The sequence below is a fragment of the Alosa sapidissima genome, chromosome 7, assembly GCF_018492685.1.
Source record: "Alosa sapidissima isolate fAloSap1 chromosome 7, fAloSap1.pri, whole genome shotgun sequence".
NCBI classification, from domain to species: Eukaryota; Metazoa; Chordata; class Actinopteri; order Clupeiformes; family Clupeidae; genus Alosa; species Alosa sapidissima.
This window is the reverse complement of record NC_055963.1, coordinates 24,555,660-24,568,401: the sequence shown is the minus strand read 5'-3', so window position 1 is coordinate 24,568,401 and position 12,742 is coordinate 24,555,660. Positions and strand designations below refer to the sequence as shown.

At 42.2% G+C, this 12,742-nt stretch overlaps 1 protein-coding gene across 4 annotated transcripts; it reads left to right on the top strand.

The window, feature by feature from the left end:
- Positions 1-247: 247 nt before the first annotated feature.
- ythdf1 (YTH N(6)-methyladenosine RNA binding protein 1) lies at positions 248-11,275 on the top strand. Of its 4 annotated transcripts, none has more exons than XM_042098110.1 (6): positions 248-649; positions 1,460-1,484; positions 2,438-2,517; positions 4,800-6,431; positions 9,137-9,181; positions 9,580-11,275. In XM_042098110.1, exons 1-6 carry the CDS (start codon positions 623-625, stop codon positions 9,604-9,606), a joined length of 1,836 nt encoding a protein of 611 aa, XP_041954044.1. In that variant the 5' UTR covers positions 248-622; the 3' UTR covers positions 9,607-11,275. The 4 variants fall into 4 exon arrangements, with proteins under 4 accessions (XP_041954044.1, XP_041954043.1, XP_041954047.1 ...); XM_042098109.1 differs by having other exon boundaries at positions 2,423-2,517; XM_042098113.1 differs by lacking the exons at positions 248-649; positions 1,460-1,484 and adding an exon at positions 3,770-3,886 and having other exon boundaries at positions 2,456-2,517.
- The last annotated feature ends 1,467 nt before the right edge of the window (positions 11,276-12,742 follow it).

The window sequence follows — 12,742 nt, the reverse complement described above, 5'->3', positions numbered from 1 at the left end:
ATGTATGTGCAAACTTTTTAGGCCTCTCTGGTGATCTCTCAGAACACCAGGACTAGCATCAGAATTCTGTTTCACTCAACCTACTTTGCATGATAATTCAAACACATGCAACCTTGTGTTTTAAAGTATGGTGGCTCAATCAACATACTGAAAGACCCCACAACGTGTGCTCACAATTTTGTAACTTTGATCATCTATCTTCCTTACACTGAGCATGGTCAACCCACCGGTACTGCTGACGTCAATCTTCAGTGAACAGACCCGGATGAAGCTGCCATTGGGGGGAAGTGAACTGGGCTGCACAATAACTGGGGGTTTGTTGGAGTAGGAAAAAAACAGTAAAAAGAAGACCTTAAGGGATATAAATGGTTTATATCTTTAAACGGAACACTTGAAAGTACCACCTCACCTTCAAGCTGGAATTTAGAAAAGACCAGAGGACTGGATTAGCTGAATCTTGCAGTGGAACTTGTGTTGGGGATTCGTGCAGTAAAAAAACACAGCTAGCTAGCTAGCTTGCTACTGTACTGGGATCTGAAGGAAACACGGATTTTTCGGAAGACATTGACAAGCTATCTAGTTTCAAGGTTTCATACGAATCCGGATTGTTTCTTGATGAATTATGTCTACCACCAGCATTGACCCTCAGGTAAGTTTGAAAGGATTTGCCGGAAGATTTCTGTAGAGCACAGAAGGCCTCTAGAAGGAGCAGGGAATGTGCGTCCAATCCTTGCTGCCTGTGCGGAGATGTAGATTCTAACGTTAACATTAACTTAGCAAGCTATTGCCACCTAGCTCAGGAGTTAGCTTAATAGCCGCTTTCCGTGGAGCATATTTCGATGCCTATGGCGTGTCCAACCAGAATTCTTACTGTAGAGTGCACCACATGAACATTATTTCCACTATTACAACCATTCACGCTCAAAGAACCAGTTAAATGGCATATAAGGTCCCCTGTAGAACAGTTACATTATTAATATTTTCGTTGAAGATGCATGGTTCGGTTTAAGTTCACGTTAGCTTAATAGCTAGCGACGCACTATTGGCTCTTGCAAGCCTTAACCAAAGGGCATGATTAGCTAACCAGATAACGCTGTATAGTTAGCAATGTCGTTAATTTAGCACAGTTTGCATTTTATTAGTGTCACAATTTTTGATGAAGGAATGTCAGGAATCTAGTTAGTTTGCTAACTGTCTCACGAATCTAGAGCAAAACTAAGGTTAGCCAGCGACAACATTTGCTAGGTTACGTTAGCTTAATTGATGTACGTAGAATACATTGATTGCTAAAAACGATATCTATTAATTTTCCGAACCTATTACGCATAACGTCAACCTGTGCTTTTTGTGTAACGTTATTGTATATTGGTTAAAGTATCTAGCTGATATATAAGCAATCACGTCTCTCCCTCTTTTTCTTTTTCCATCTGCTTTTGCGGTCTTCATCAACGGAACGCAGACATCAAAGGGACAAGATGCTAAAGGTAAGATCTAAGAATTTGCATAATTAACGCAAATGTCACAGCTCCTATTTGTGTTCGTAAGGTCATTTTAACAACATTACACTTTCAACATGTCTATTGTGGTTGTCTTATATGTATGGTGGTGTGGATTGACAACGAGCGCACACTGTATTTGGTGCATCTGAAAGAGGCAGAAGGATATAACGTAGGGTCTTCTAGCAAATCATCATGCCCGATCTCCCAACGATTACCCTTCGATATGATTTGTTTTACACACAAAGTTAGTTAGTTGCTATTTAGTACCAGAAGCACCACTCAATCAGTTAATTTCGAATGTCCTCAACAACATGGGTAACTGTAGCCTTTAGGCTGACAATGTCTTTCATGTCAGAGGCTGATGGGAAAATGTAACTTAAGTATTAATAACTTTATGGTGGTGCTGCCTGTGAAAGATGGGATTTTAAATTACTGGCACACATTACAGAAGGCACAATTCAAGACAACTTGTCAGTACAGTACTTTTGACGGCTACACACAAACCCTTATTTTCACCTGCCATTTAATAGGACCCCAGCAGACAGTCAGGCCTGCATTTGTGACTCAAAGCAGTGAGGTGAAGTGTGTGTGTGTCACGTTTTTCTTTATAAACGACCTCTGAATCACATCCTCTTAAGTCTATGTAGGGTACAGGTAGTATGAAGTTATGACAGGGACCCAGAAATTGCTCAAAGAAGATTCTGTTATAAATGTAGGAAGGGTGATATGTCTGTAAGGGTTTGTGAGAAATCTGCAGATGGTGTGAGTGAGGACTTTTAATGTAAATGCTTAGTGTGTGTGTGTGTGTGTGTGTGTGTGTGTGTGTGTGTGACAGTGAGTGAGTGAGTGAGTGGAACAGTTGGACTGTGTCTGTATATGTGGGTGTTTGATGTGTTGATTGATAAATAACTCCGATCACTCAGTTTTTCCTGTTTCAGTGCAAAATGGCTCGCTCCATCAGAAGGAAACTGTTCATGACAACGACTTTGAACCATACCTCACTAGCCAGTCCAATCAGGTAAGATATTTTGTTTTCCCCCTCCAAAACATTTTGTCCTTATAAGATGTTGTAGAAAAACTGTATAATGCTATATCAGTTTGAGGAGATATACTAGGATATTATTTCAAATATCCATGGTGATGAATCTATAGCCGATTTCAGTTTTGACAATATTGTGTTTTTTGCCTGCCTGTTTCCTAGTCAGTCATGATCAGAGCTGTTTATTGATGTATGATGTATGATAATTGAAGATCAGTTTTGAAACCAACCGCCCATCAATTTTTAATGCATTGATAGAGGCAGCTTATTCTGAGATGGATTTTTTTCCCAAGACAGATAGAAACAAAAATCTCCATTAAGCAGCGTTCTCCAGCTCATTAGCAAAGCTATTGCTCAAATGATGCTAAGCAAGTTATTCATTAGCAAGTGTAACGAAAAAATGGCAGGAACGAATGGAGATTTATTTCTAATATCATGACCCAATGGACTCAACACCCAGCTATCACACGCTCTAAACAGAAATCACTGACGGTAGGCTTGAAATGAGAATCATTCTCTAAATGTAGCAAAGCTGGGCATGGATGGATGATTGATATTTAGGGAACGTGGGAGTCATAAATGTCACCAGTCTGGAGATATGGAAGAGGGTTTTACTACCCAGCAGAGGCCAGACGCCTGCTGGAGGAGAAACAAGTGGCCTTTTTGAATTTATGCAAAACTTGTGGATAATTTTCTTTCAGAGGAAAGAAATACCTTGAAGTAAAATCATCAGATATTTCAAGGAACGGCGATATGTTTGTGAGGACACAATCATTAATTGACTGCGAGTGTGTGCCACTATTTTGGTCTTGCTGGCTGGTTGTCTGCTGTCCAGTTGTGTAGTGGATTTAGTGGTTTGATTAGGTTGTGTTGATTGATGAGTGATAGTTACCTAGTTGCCACCATAAAATGATCTGTGCTGTCTTCCATTTGCTCAGAGCATACAAGGACTAGTGAACATTAATGTGGACATTTTATTAGTTATACATCTCTCCCTAAAGAAACCACTGGAGATATGATGATTAGGAGGAGGGGCACCAGACCTGATTTCAGTTCAAAGAACCAGCACAAAGCCAAGAAACAGCCTGCACATCACATCAGTACATATGGAAGTCATATTTTGACGGATGCCATTCTGACAAGCTTTTTGTTTTTTAGCAAGTGGGTTAACGTTGACCTGATATTTCAGACAAATCTTTCTAATGTGGACATAACCCTCATAACCTTCAAGGCTATAAAGTTATGGTGATATAATCGCTGAGGGATGCATTGCTTGGCGGCGCGTGGATTAACAGGAGTCACATCACAAGGTTAACCTCCCGCATCTGTTGGCACATGGTGCGCAAGAGTAAGTCAGGGGCAATACACTTCGGACCACACTGTTTGTCTTCTCTATTCATGCCCTGTGACATTTATTTACCTTTGATGCGTAATGGTATATTGACTGTTACACTTCAGTGAATCTATTTAGGACCCTAGTAGATAGTATTGGCTTGGAGTAATCTCTTTATAATCTTTCCTTTTAAGTACATTGATGCATTCACCTGCACCCTTAGTTATTAGATGACAAGAGCATGGCACGGCATTAGACAGAATGTGCTTTTGGATATAAACATGACAGAAAGATGCCTTAGGGGTGTTAGTCACTCTTTATTTGTTGTGTGTACACAGAACGCTTAACTGACTTGACTGTATATTTGGGTATGTCATGTTGTTTATAGTGAGTTTAATGCTTTATTGTTTATCAGTTTGCTGGCCAAAGTTCTTAAAGGAGAAGGAATCCTGATAACCATACAGTTAGTGACCTGTTAGTGGCCCTGTGTGCCCCATTGTTTCCCTGCTGCCAGCATAACAGTCCATCAGGGCTGCAACTAAAGATTGTTTTCATAGTCAATCAACCCATGGACTATTTTCTCGATTAATGGATTAGGTGTTTGGTCGCTAAAATGTCAGAAAACGGTCCAAAAATGTCAATCAGTGTTTCCCAAAGTCCAAGATTATGTCCTCAACTGCCTTATCTGCATTATAGACTAAATATATTTAGGAGTGAGTAAAGCTGAAAGTATTCAAGTTTAAGAAGGTGCAATCGGGACATTTTCAGGTATCCTCTTAACAAATGACACAAACCGATAAACTGATTACCAGAATAGTTGGCAATTTAATTTAATACCTGACAACTAATTGATTAATCGTTGCATCCCTAGTCCATACATAGTTTCTGACGATTAACACCATGTTGAAATTTTGTTTTAATTTCTCAGAACAACAGCTATCAATCCATGACCGACCCCTACCTGTCCAGCTACTATGCACCCTCCATCGGTTTCCCCTACCCTTTGAGTGAGGCCCCGTGGTCAACTGGTGGGGATCCCCCGATCCCTTATCTTGCCCCCTATGCCCCCCTCAGCAATGGCGACCACCACTTCATGCACGACACTGTTTTTGGACAGCCGGGGGGTCTGGGCAGCAGCATCTACCCCCACCGATTTAACTTTTTCCCTGAGAACCCTGCCTTCTCGGCCTGGGGCACTAGTGGCTCCCAGGGGCAGCAGACTCAGAGCTCTGCGTACGGGGGCAGTTACAGCTACCCCCCCAGCTCTCTGGGTGGCACCCTGGTGCCGGACGGGCAGACGGGGTTCCACAGCGACACATTGAACAAGGCCCCGGGCATGAACAGCCTGGAGCAGGGCATGGTGGGATTGAAGATCGGCGGCGACGTCACGGGTGGTGGCTCGGGTGTCAAGACAGTCGGCTCGGTGATCGGTGGCGGGGCTGTGGCCGCCACCGGCAACGGGGGCACCCCCATCGGCATGCCGCCACCCAAGCCCACCTCCTGGGCAGCCATCGCCAGCAAGCCGGCCAAGCCGCAGCAGCTGAAGGTGAAGGCCAAGCCCGGCATGCCCATGGCCGGAGGTGCCCTCCCACCGCCGCCCATCAGGCACAACATGGACATCGGGACTTGGGACAACAAGGGGCCCGTGACCAAAGTGGCCTCCCCCTTGCCCCCCCACCACCAACACCAGCAGCAGCAGCAGCTCCACTCCCACGGTCACTTGCCCCCCCATCACAGCATGCCCCCGCCCCCCCAGCAGCCCATGCCCTCCAACCAGTCGCTCGCCCAGCAGATGGCGCTGCAGGGTCCACCCCCGCCCCAGCCCTACCAGAACCACAACCCCATCCCGCCGCCGCAGACCCGCTGGGTCGCCCCGCGCAACCGTAACCCCGGCTACAGCGGTGGCAGCATGGACAGCAGTGGCTCATCTAGCGGGGGCGGCGGTGTGGGGAACGGTGGCGGCGGCGGACCCCCCGGCTCAGGACCCGGCATAGAGTCGCACCCGGTGTTGGAGAAGCTGCGCGCCGCCCACAGCTACAACCCCAAGGACTTCGACTGGAACCTGAAGACCGGCCGCGTGTTCATCATCAAGAGCTACTCGGAGGACGACATCCACCGCTCCATCAAGTACTCCATCTGGTGCAGCACGGAGCACGGCAACAAGCGGTTGGACGCGGCCTTCCGCGCCGTCAACGGCAAGGGCCCCGTCTACCTGCTCTTTAGCGTCAACGGCAGCGGGCACTTCTGTGGCGTGGCCGAGATGCGCTCGCCCGTGGACTACGGCACGAGCGCGGGCGTCTGGGCCCAGGACAAGTGGAAGGGCAAGTTCGACGTGGACTGGCTGTTCGTGAAGGACGTGCCCAACAGCCAGCTCCGGCACATCCGGCTGGAGAACAACGACAACAAGCCGGTGACCAACTCGCGTGACACGCAGGAGGTGCCCCTGGAGAAGGCCAAGCAGGTGCTCAAGATCATCGCCACCTACAAACACACCACCTCCATCTTTGACGACTTCTCACACTACGAGAAGAGGCAGGAGGAGGAGGAGGTGGTCAAAAAGGTAATTTCAGCTCATAATGGGGGCACAAAGAGAGTTGTTACACACACACACACACACACACACACACAGACAGGAGTTAATAATTATGCAGCTACAGAATGACAATCCAGCTCCTTCATATATATATAACTATATAACATAATGATATGCACACGTTCAGTCTCCGATAACCCCAGTGCACACAAGTATAGTCTTGTCATTTATGAGGGAGTTTCCTGTTCTTAAATGGAGAATCTGAGATTGTTGTTTGACCACAGGAGGATGTAACGTTTCTGTTATCGTGGAAAAACTGAAAAGAATCCTTTTTGATGCCCATGTTAAGTTCAGACTGTCTTTGCAGATGTAATGGTATGCATATATACATGCTAAATGCTAAATCATAAAGGATTATTTACAGCACATTCAGAAATGTCTGGACCAATATTCCAAATTAGGTCTCTTCCAGGAAAAGATCTAGCCCTTCTAGAATTCTCTTCTCCACCAGATCATGGAGTTATCTGCTCTCTGGTTCTAGGCTAAATATTATAACAGGGAATGACCTTACTATAATAATAATAATAATAATAATAATAATAATAATGTCTGAATTGAATATTTTTTATTAAGTTCAAAAATGTAATAAGAAAAATGGTGCCTGATGTCCCACTTTACAAAAAAGAGACATATAGTTTTGTTGTTTTTTTGGAGTCACATAAACTATTTAAATGTCTCCAGAGGGGTATTTTACAAAGGCAGAATTAAGACATCCAAGATAATTGATAAAGCGAGGTTTGACATAGCGTTATCTGGTCATCCTAGCTCAACTCGTTTCACTAATGCCAATCCAGGATGAGTAGGAGCGACTATGTCAAGCCAGGTGTAAGTAATTCAGGATGTGTGCGCGTTCTCGTTTCTGCTCCTAAGTGCCCACGGTTGGAATAAAAAAGACGCGGAAAATAGCGTCATTCACACAAAGTGAACAACCGCTTTTGATATAGACTAACAATGAAGTAAAGTTGTCCTTTTTGGAATAGGGAATCATGGCTATTTCTGCAGGAGTAGGCGTTGTAGACCAACTGAATGCAAATTTACGTATGAACCCACGTGTGAGTGCTTCCTTGTCTCGGCACGCAATGTCATTAAGAAAGCGCTTGCCACTGCAAAGATGCACATAGTATTATATACCTTAATATTATAGTTGAAAATATCTTTGAAAACTTGCCCCTCCACTTCCAATTAACTACAGTAGGCTATTCATCAAATGTCTATCAACAAAAGAAGCAAACAACGACTACCTAGGCCTATGTTAATAATGATAAGGCTATCACAATTAAAATAATAACCATATGGTAGTAGGCAGACAATCTGTTTTGTTTTGCGAGCAAATACATTTAGCAAATAGTATATAAATGAAATAAAGCTCCTTAAAAATTAGCACAGAGGTCTGATTTGAATGACGGCTAGTTGAGCCAATAAGACAACATAATTACCATTAGAATTAACTTAGCTTGGCTGTTATCCTGGTCGGGACCAGGCTAGGTGCAGAGAATAAATCCCCATGGTAACTTATGTGCCATCTCTTTTGTGAAACCATGTCAAGGCTAAATTCATCCAGGATAACCAAAAAATCCCAGCTTAATCGCTTATCTAGGTTTTGTGAAATACCCCTCAGGCTGCCTATTCGGGCTGCAGATGGAGGAATCTTATCAGTACCTGTTTTAACTCATTCAGTTTAATTGTGTATGATGGAGGACAGGATATGCTACAGGCTTGGGCTACACAATATCTGCTTTCAATTTTGTTTTGTTTTATTTTTTGTATGTTATGTTTGGAATGCATAGACTACATTATTTCATTAAATAATAGCTACTGTATGCTAGGCTATTATGTGTGACACTCCAATGTTCAGTGACAGTTTTGACTTTTGACATTTTGAAGTTCAATGTTTATTCTTTTTATTTGTAATGGTTATTGAGGAAAGATTTTCCTATTTGGTGTCTAAGTTTGTAAATACTGAATTGGCTGGCTAACTACTGTCATATACACCTAGAAGCTGAAATAACAGACAGACATGGACTGTGGTTATTCATTTGAAATGTAATCTCCCTAAATGTGGTGTAGACTTGTCAGTACAGGTACAGTATCTGTGCACTGAACAAATAAGTAGAGTGAAGTCCCATGGAACATCTTTCCTCATATTTTGGGTGCACTGTCTCATTTATGCTTGTGTATCGTGTACATAGCTTATTTATGATTAACACACTACTGTTGGGCTGCTGTGCATGAGGCTAACTGTAGATGATATTTATGACTTATGTTCTATCATTTGGATGCTGATTGTGATCTTTGAAGCTTATGGCCTTGATAAATGTAACTCATATGAGAGTACAGACCTTATTAATGTGCATCAAATGGGTATTTTTGACCACAGTAACCATGTCAGGATGGCCCAGTCAGGAACCATTGCCACGTGTAGCACTAATTAATTTTCCATCAACCTTTCCAATTACTTCATTATTGTGTCTGTTAATTATGATCTGAAACACACTGCTACTGTAACCTTACTTTTTGCTGCACCAATGGCAAACTGAAAAAAAAAAACAGTTATAGTTGTTTAATACCTGCAGTGCCCTACTTTTTTGTGCTGTAAAAAAAAAAGTATGTATTTGGTTGTGTAGTACATGCGCCCTATCAAATTAATAAACTTGTTTGTCTTTTTGTGACAGACCTATGAGCCTGCTCCCATTCAGAATCGCTCCCGACTGGATCAGGTATGCTATCAACATCAGAAATATTTAACATTGTGCCTGTGGAGTTGATTGTGAGAGTGATGTGTTGACTTCGTGTATATATATATATTTATTTATTTAACACTGCAATGAATAATGGAATTCATCTCCATCCTCAGTTTATGAGCATAGCATCCAAATGTAGGCTGATCTTGGTGTTTTCTTTGGCCTTAACATCTTGGGCAATTTGCTGTACCTTCTGTTCTGAGAGTCCTTAGAATGCTATTCTCACCCTAGGTCATAATTTTTGGTGATTTAACTTAAAGTGAACTGTGACCTTTTTGTGTTGGAGTGATGACTGCTGACTGTGCTGCTTACCTCGACAACCCAGTATGGCTCTAATCATGTTGTCTCCTTTCGTTTCCTTTATTTGTTTTCAGGAACGCCAAAATCGAAGTAAACAATAGAAGACTGCACCCCATAGCTTGATCAACGGTTGTTTTAGGACTGACATTTTGAAATTGGAATTTAAGAGGACATGAAAGAAGAAATTATAAAAACAAACAACATTATTGAAAAAAAAACAATCTTTTTGTTTTTCTATTTAATTCTGGTGACTTCGGCCAGCATCGAACTTAAGCCTCTTTCTCCTGACCCCCCCACCCCACCCACCCATCCAACCAACCACCTCCCCTGTCATAGGCCGTGTCAGGGGGGGGGGCATCGTCAGCCATCGCCTATCAAATTACTTTATCTTTTTTTTTCTCTCTTTTTCTATCATTCAGTATGATTTTCATCCACCCCTTCTGCTCATCCTTAATGTTGACCAATATCTGCACGTTGTCTTTTTGTTCTGTCAGCACATTGCTCATGAAAGTCAATGAGTGCAATTCAGCGATTGTCAAGCCTATGACGTGTGAGTGTTTTGGTCATGTAAATGCTTTTGTGTCGTAGTCTGTGGAGGGGTGAACGTTTGGGTGACAAGTGATTGAGCCCAGCAGGGGTTTGACCACAATTGTACTTGGCCAGTTTTATTTTGTACAGTCAAAAAAGAAGACATGTTATGTGATACCTTTTTGTTGTCCATTCGGATGAATATGAGATGTGTTGATTAAAGCAAGGCCAGAAAGTTATCGTGCAACCCACAGAGAAGGGACAAAGAGCGATGTGACATTAAGGTATTGATGTAAAAGAAAATCTATATTTTTTTGAATTATGTAACACTTGGCTTATTACTTTTGGTGACAAACAGAAATGTCATGTCAGTGTCACAGTACTTTTTCATTTGTTTTTTTGTTTTTTTTTGTTTCCTGCTTGGAGCCTTAACATTTTCAAGCTAGTGTGTATGGTCAACACAGTGAAATCTAATATCAAGTACCTCAAATGAAACAGCACCAAGTTATCAGGGAAAAGAGGTCATCCTGCGCACCCTTACCAAGGGAAGTCACCTTCATCTCTCCCGATTGGTTGGAAGGAGGAATCGTGCCGCTGAAGTTAAGGTTATTAGCCCCATGATAAGATTGTCACATTTGCCTAATCTTTTTTTGTTTTGTTTTTTTGTTCTTGAAGCCGAATTGTAACTTTTTACTGTTCCACCTGTACCCATCAGAGGTCGCTGTTTCTTTGTGTGAGTCAATTTGGGGAAAATGTAGCATTCACTGCTTTGAAATCAAGTTTAGACCTATCACTTACAGTATTTTTTTCCCCTCTGTTAACAGAAATCAGTTATTTCTTTGCTTTCTTCCCCTCATCATCAGTATAATGCTAAGCTTTAACGTAGGAACATATAATAACGAAGAACGCCTCAAACGTGTAACCTGAAAATTAATGTTACTGAATTACCGTTAAAAGTAAGAAAAAAAGATTATATGGTTTCTGTGCGTGATTTTTTAGGACCTGCTTGCTGTTTTGTGTGTGCGTGTTTGTGTGTGAAAGAGAGGGTGTGTATTGTGTGAGGGAATCAGATTTATATAATCATATAACAAATGATTCATGAGAATATATGAAATACTAAAAAATTATGAAGCAAAGTTTAAAGTCACCCCTGAAATGAATATGCATTGTATCGAAGGTCACTATCTATCACGTTCTTAGATTTGATCATGGTCATTATTAAAATAATACTCTATGTTGTAACTGGTGTAAGGGTCACTGTTTTATGTTTTTATTTTTCTGTTTTGAGCTGTCTGTCGGTTTGTTTTAATTATTCTTTATTGCAATGGTTATGGGTTTTCAGTACACAAATTAAATGGAAAACCAAGTCTTTAATTTAATCTACCATTCACACACTATAAACAGAGCTCGTGTCGTTTGAGCTTCTGCCTAAGCTCATTGGGCTGATTGTTACTGGACTGCAAACGGCCATGCGCTGGCGCCGTCGCTGATGTATTAGCCAATCCAAAATTAGTCCGTGACCGTGGAGGACTGTGAGCGTTGGGCATGGACTCGTGATTTGAAAATCATTTATAATTTTGGAGCCTACTATACTGCAATTTTAAAATGTCTATGGTGCGTTTTTATCCAGGCCTTTGTGTGCTAGACCCAGATGTAGACTGCCTAATTGTCGCTTTGCGCGATATTGAACAGAAAATCACCAATCCATTTAGAAGTGGAACCTTAATAGAGGAGGGAAAGAAAACACAATTTCTGCTACAACATTTGTATTTTTATTGGTAAATTCATCGATTTTTACACAACTAAGACATACCACGCTCAATATAACCTACAATTCAATCATACCATCATTTCAGATAGCTACTACGACAGGTCGCTCTGATTCAGGCAGCCTAGGCCTACATTGACCGATTTCCTCTAATTCTAACTGCATGAAGGCCCGAGAGGTGGAAGTTGTGAGGACTGAACGCAAGGAAGTTCTTATGTAGTTCAAAACTGTAGCATCATAATTAAGTATAGAAAGCCCATGAGTTTATTGTAGGCCTACTCTTGTAATCATGATCTCAGTAATATAAAATGAAAATAGAAACGTTGTCTGTTGACCTTCCGTTGTGCGTTATGCCTAGCCTATCACCAATGCTTTGCGCCATCTGTGGTTAGTTGAGTGTTGAACACGATTATTTTTAATATGCATATCGCATATTGAATCGTTGAAGACGACTAGTGTGATCGTAGCCCAATAGGTTATAAAAAACAAGTTTTGCATTGCACCTGAACAGGCTGTGCTCATACCACAGATATTAGTGCAGCGCAACTATGCGGTGTGCTGGAGACAGTCTCCTCATTACATAAGAGACCGTCCTGAATTTGAATTCTGATCATGCAGCCCCAACAGAAGTGACTCACACAGCTCCACTCTACCCCACAGAAAGTCAATTAGATGTTTAGCCAAGTCCCCAATTTCCATTGCAACATTTGATTGGGGTCCATCACATAGGCCTACGTCGCAGTTTACATCGTTTCAGCAAGGCTTCCCAACAAGGGGTGCTGACTGCATCAGTGGATATAGGAACAGGTCGAACCCAACAAACATCGCATCCATCGATTGCCATTCCCAAATTAGGTTGCTGCAGATGTATAAATTCGGTGAGATCTGAGACCTCGCTGCTTGAATCTGAGTTCAGACCAGCAACCAAGCTAGACAACGTT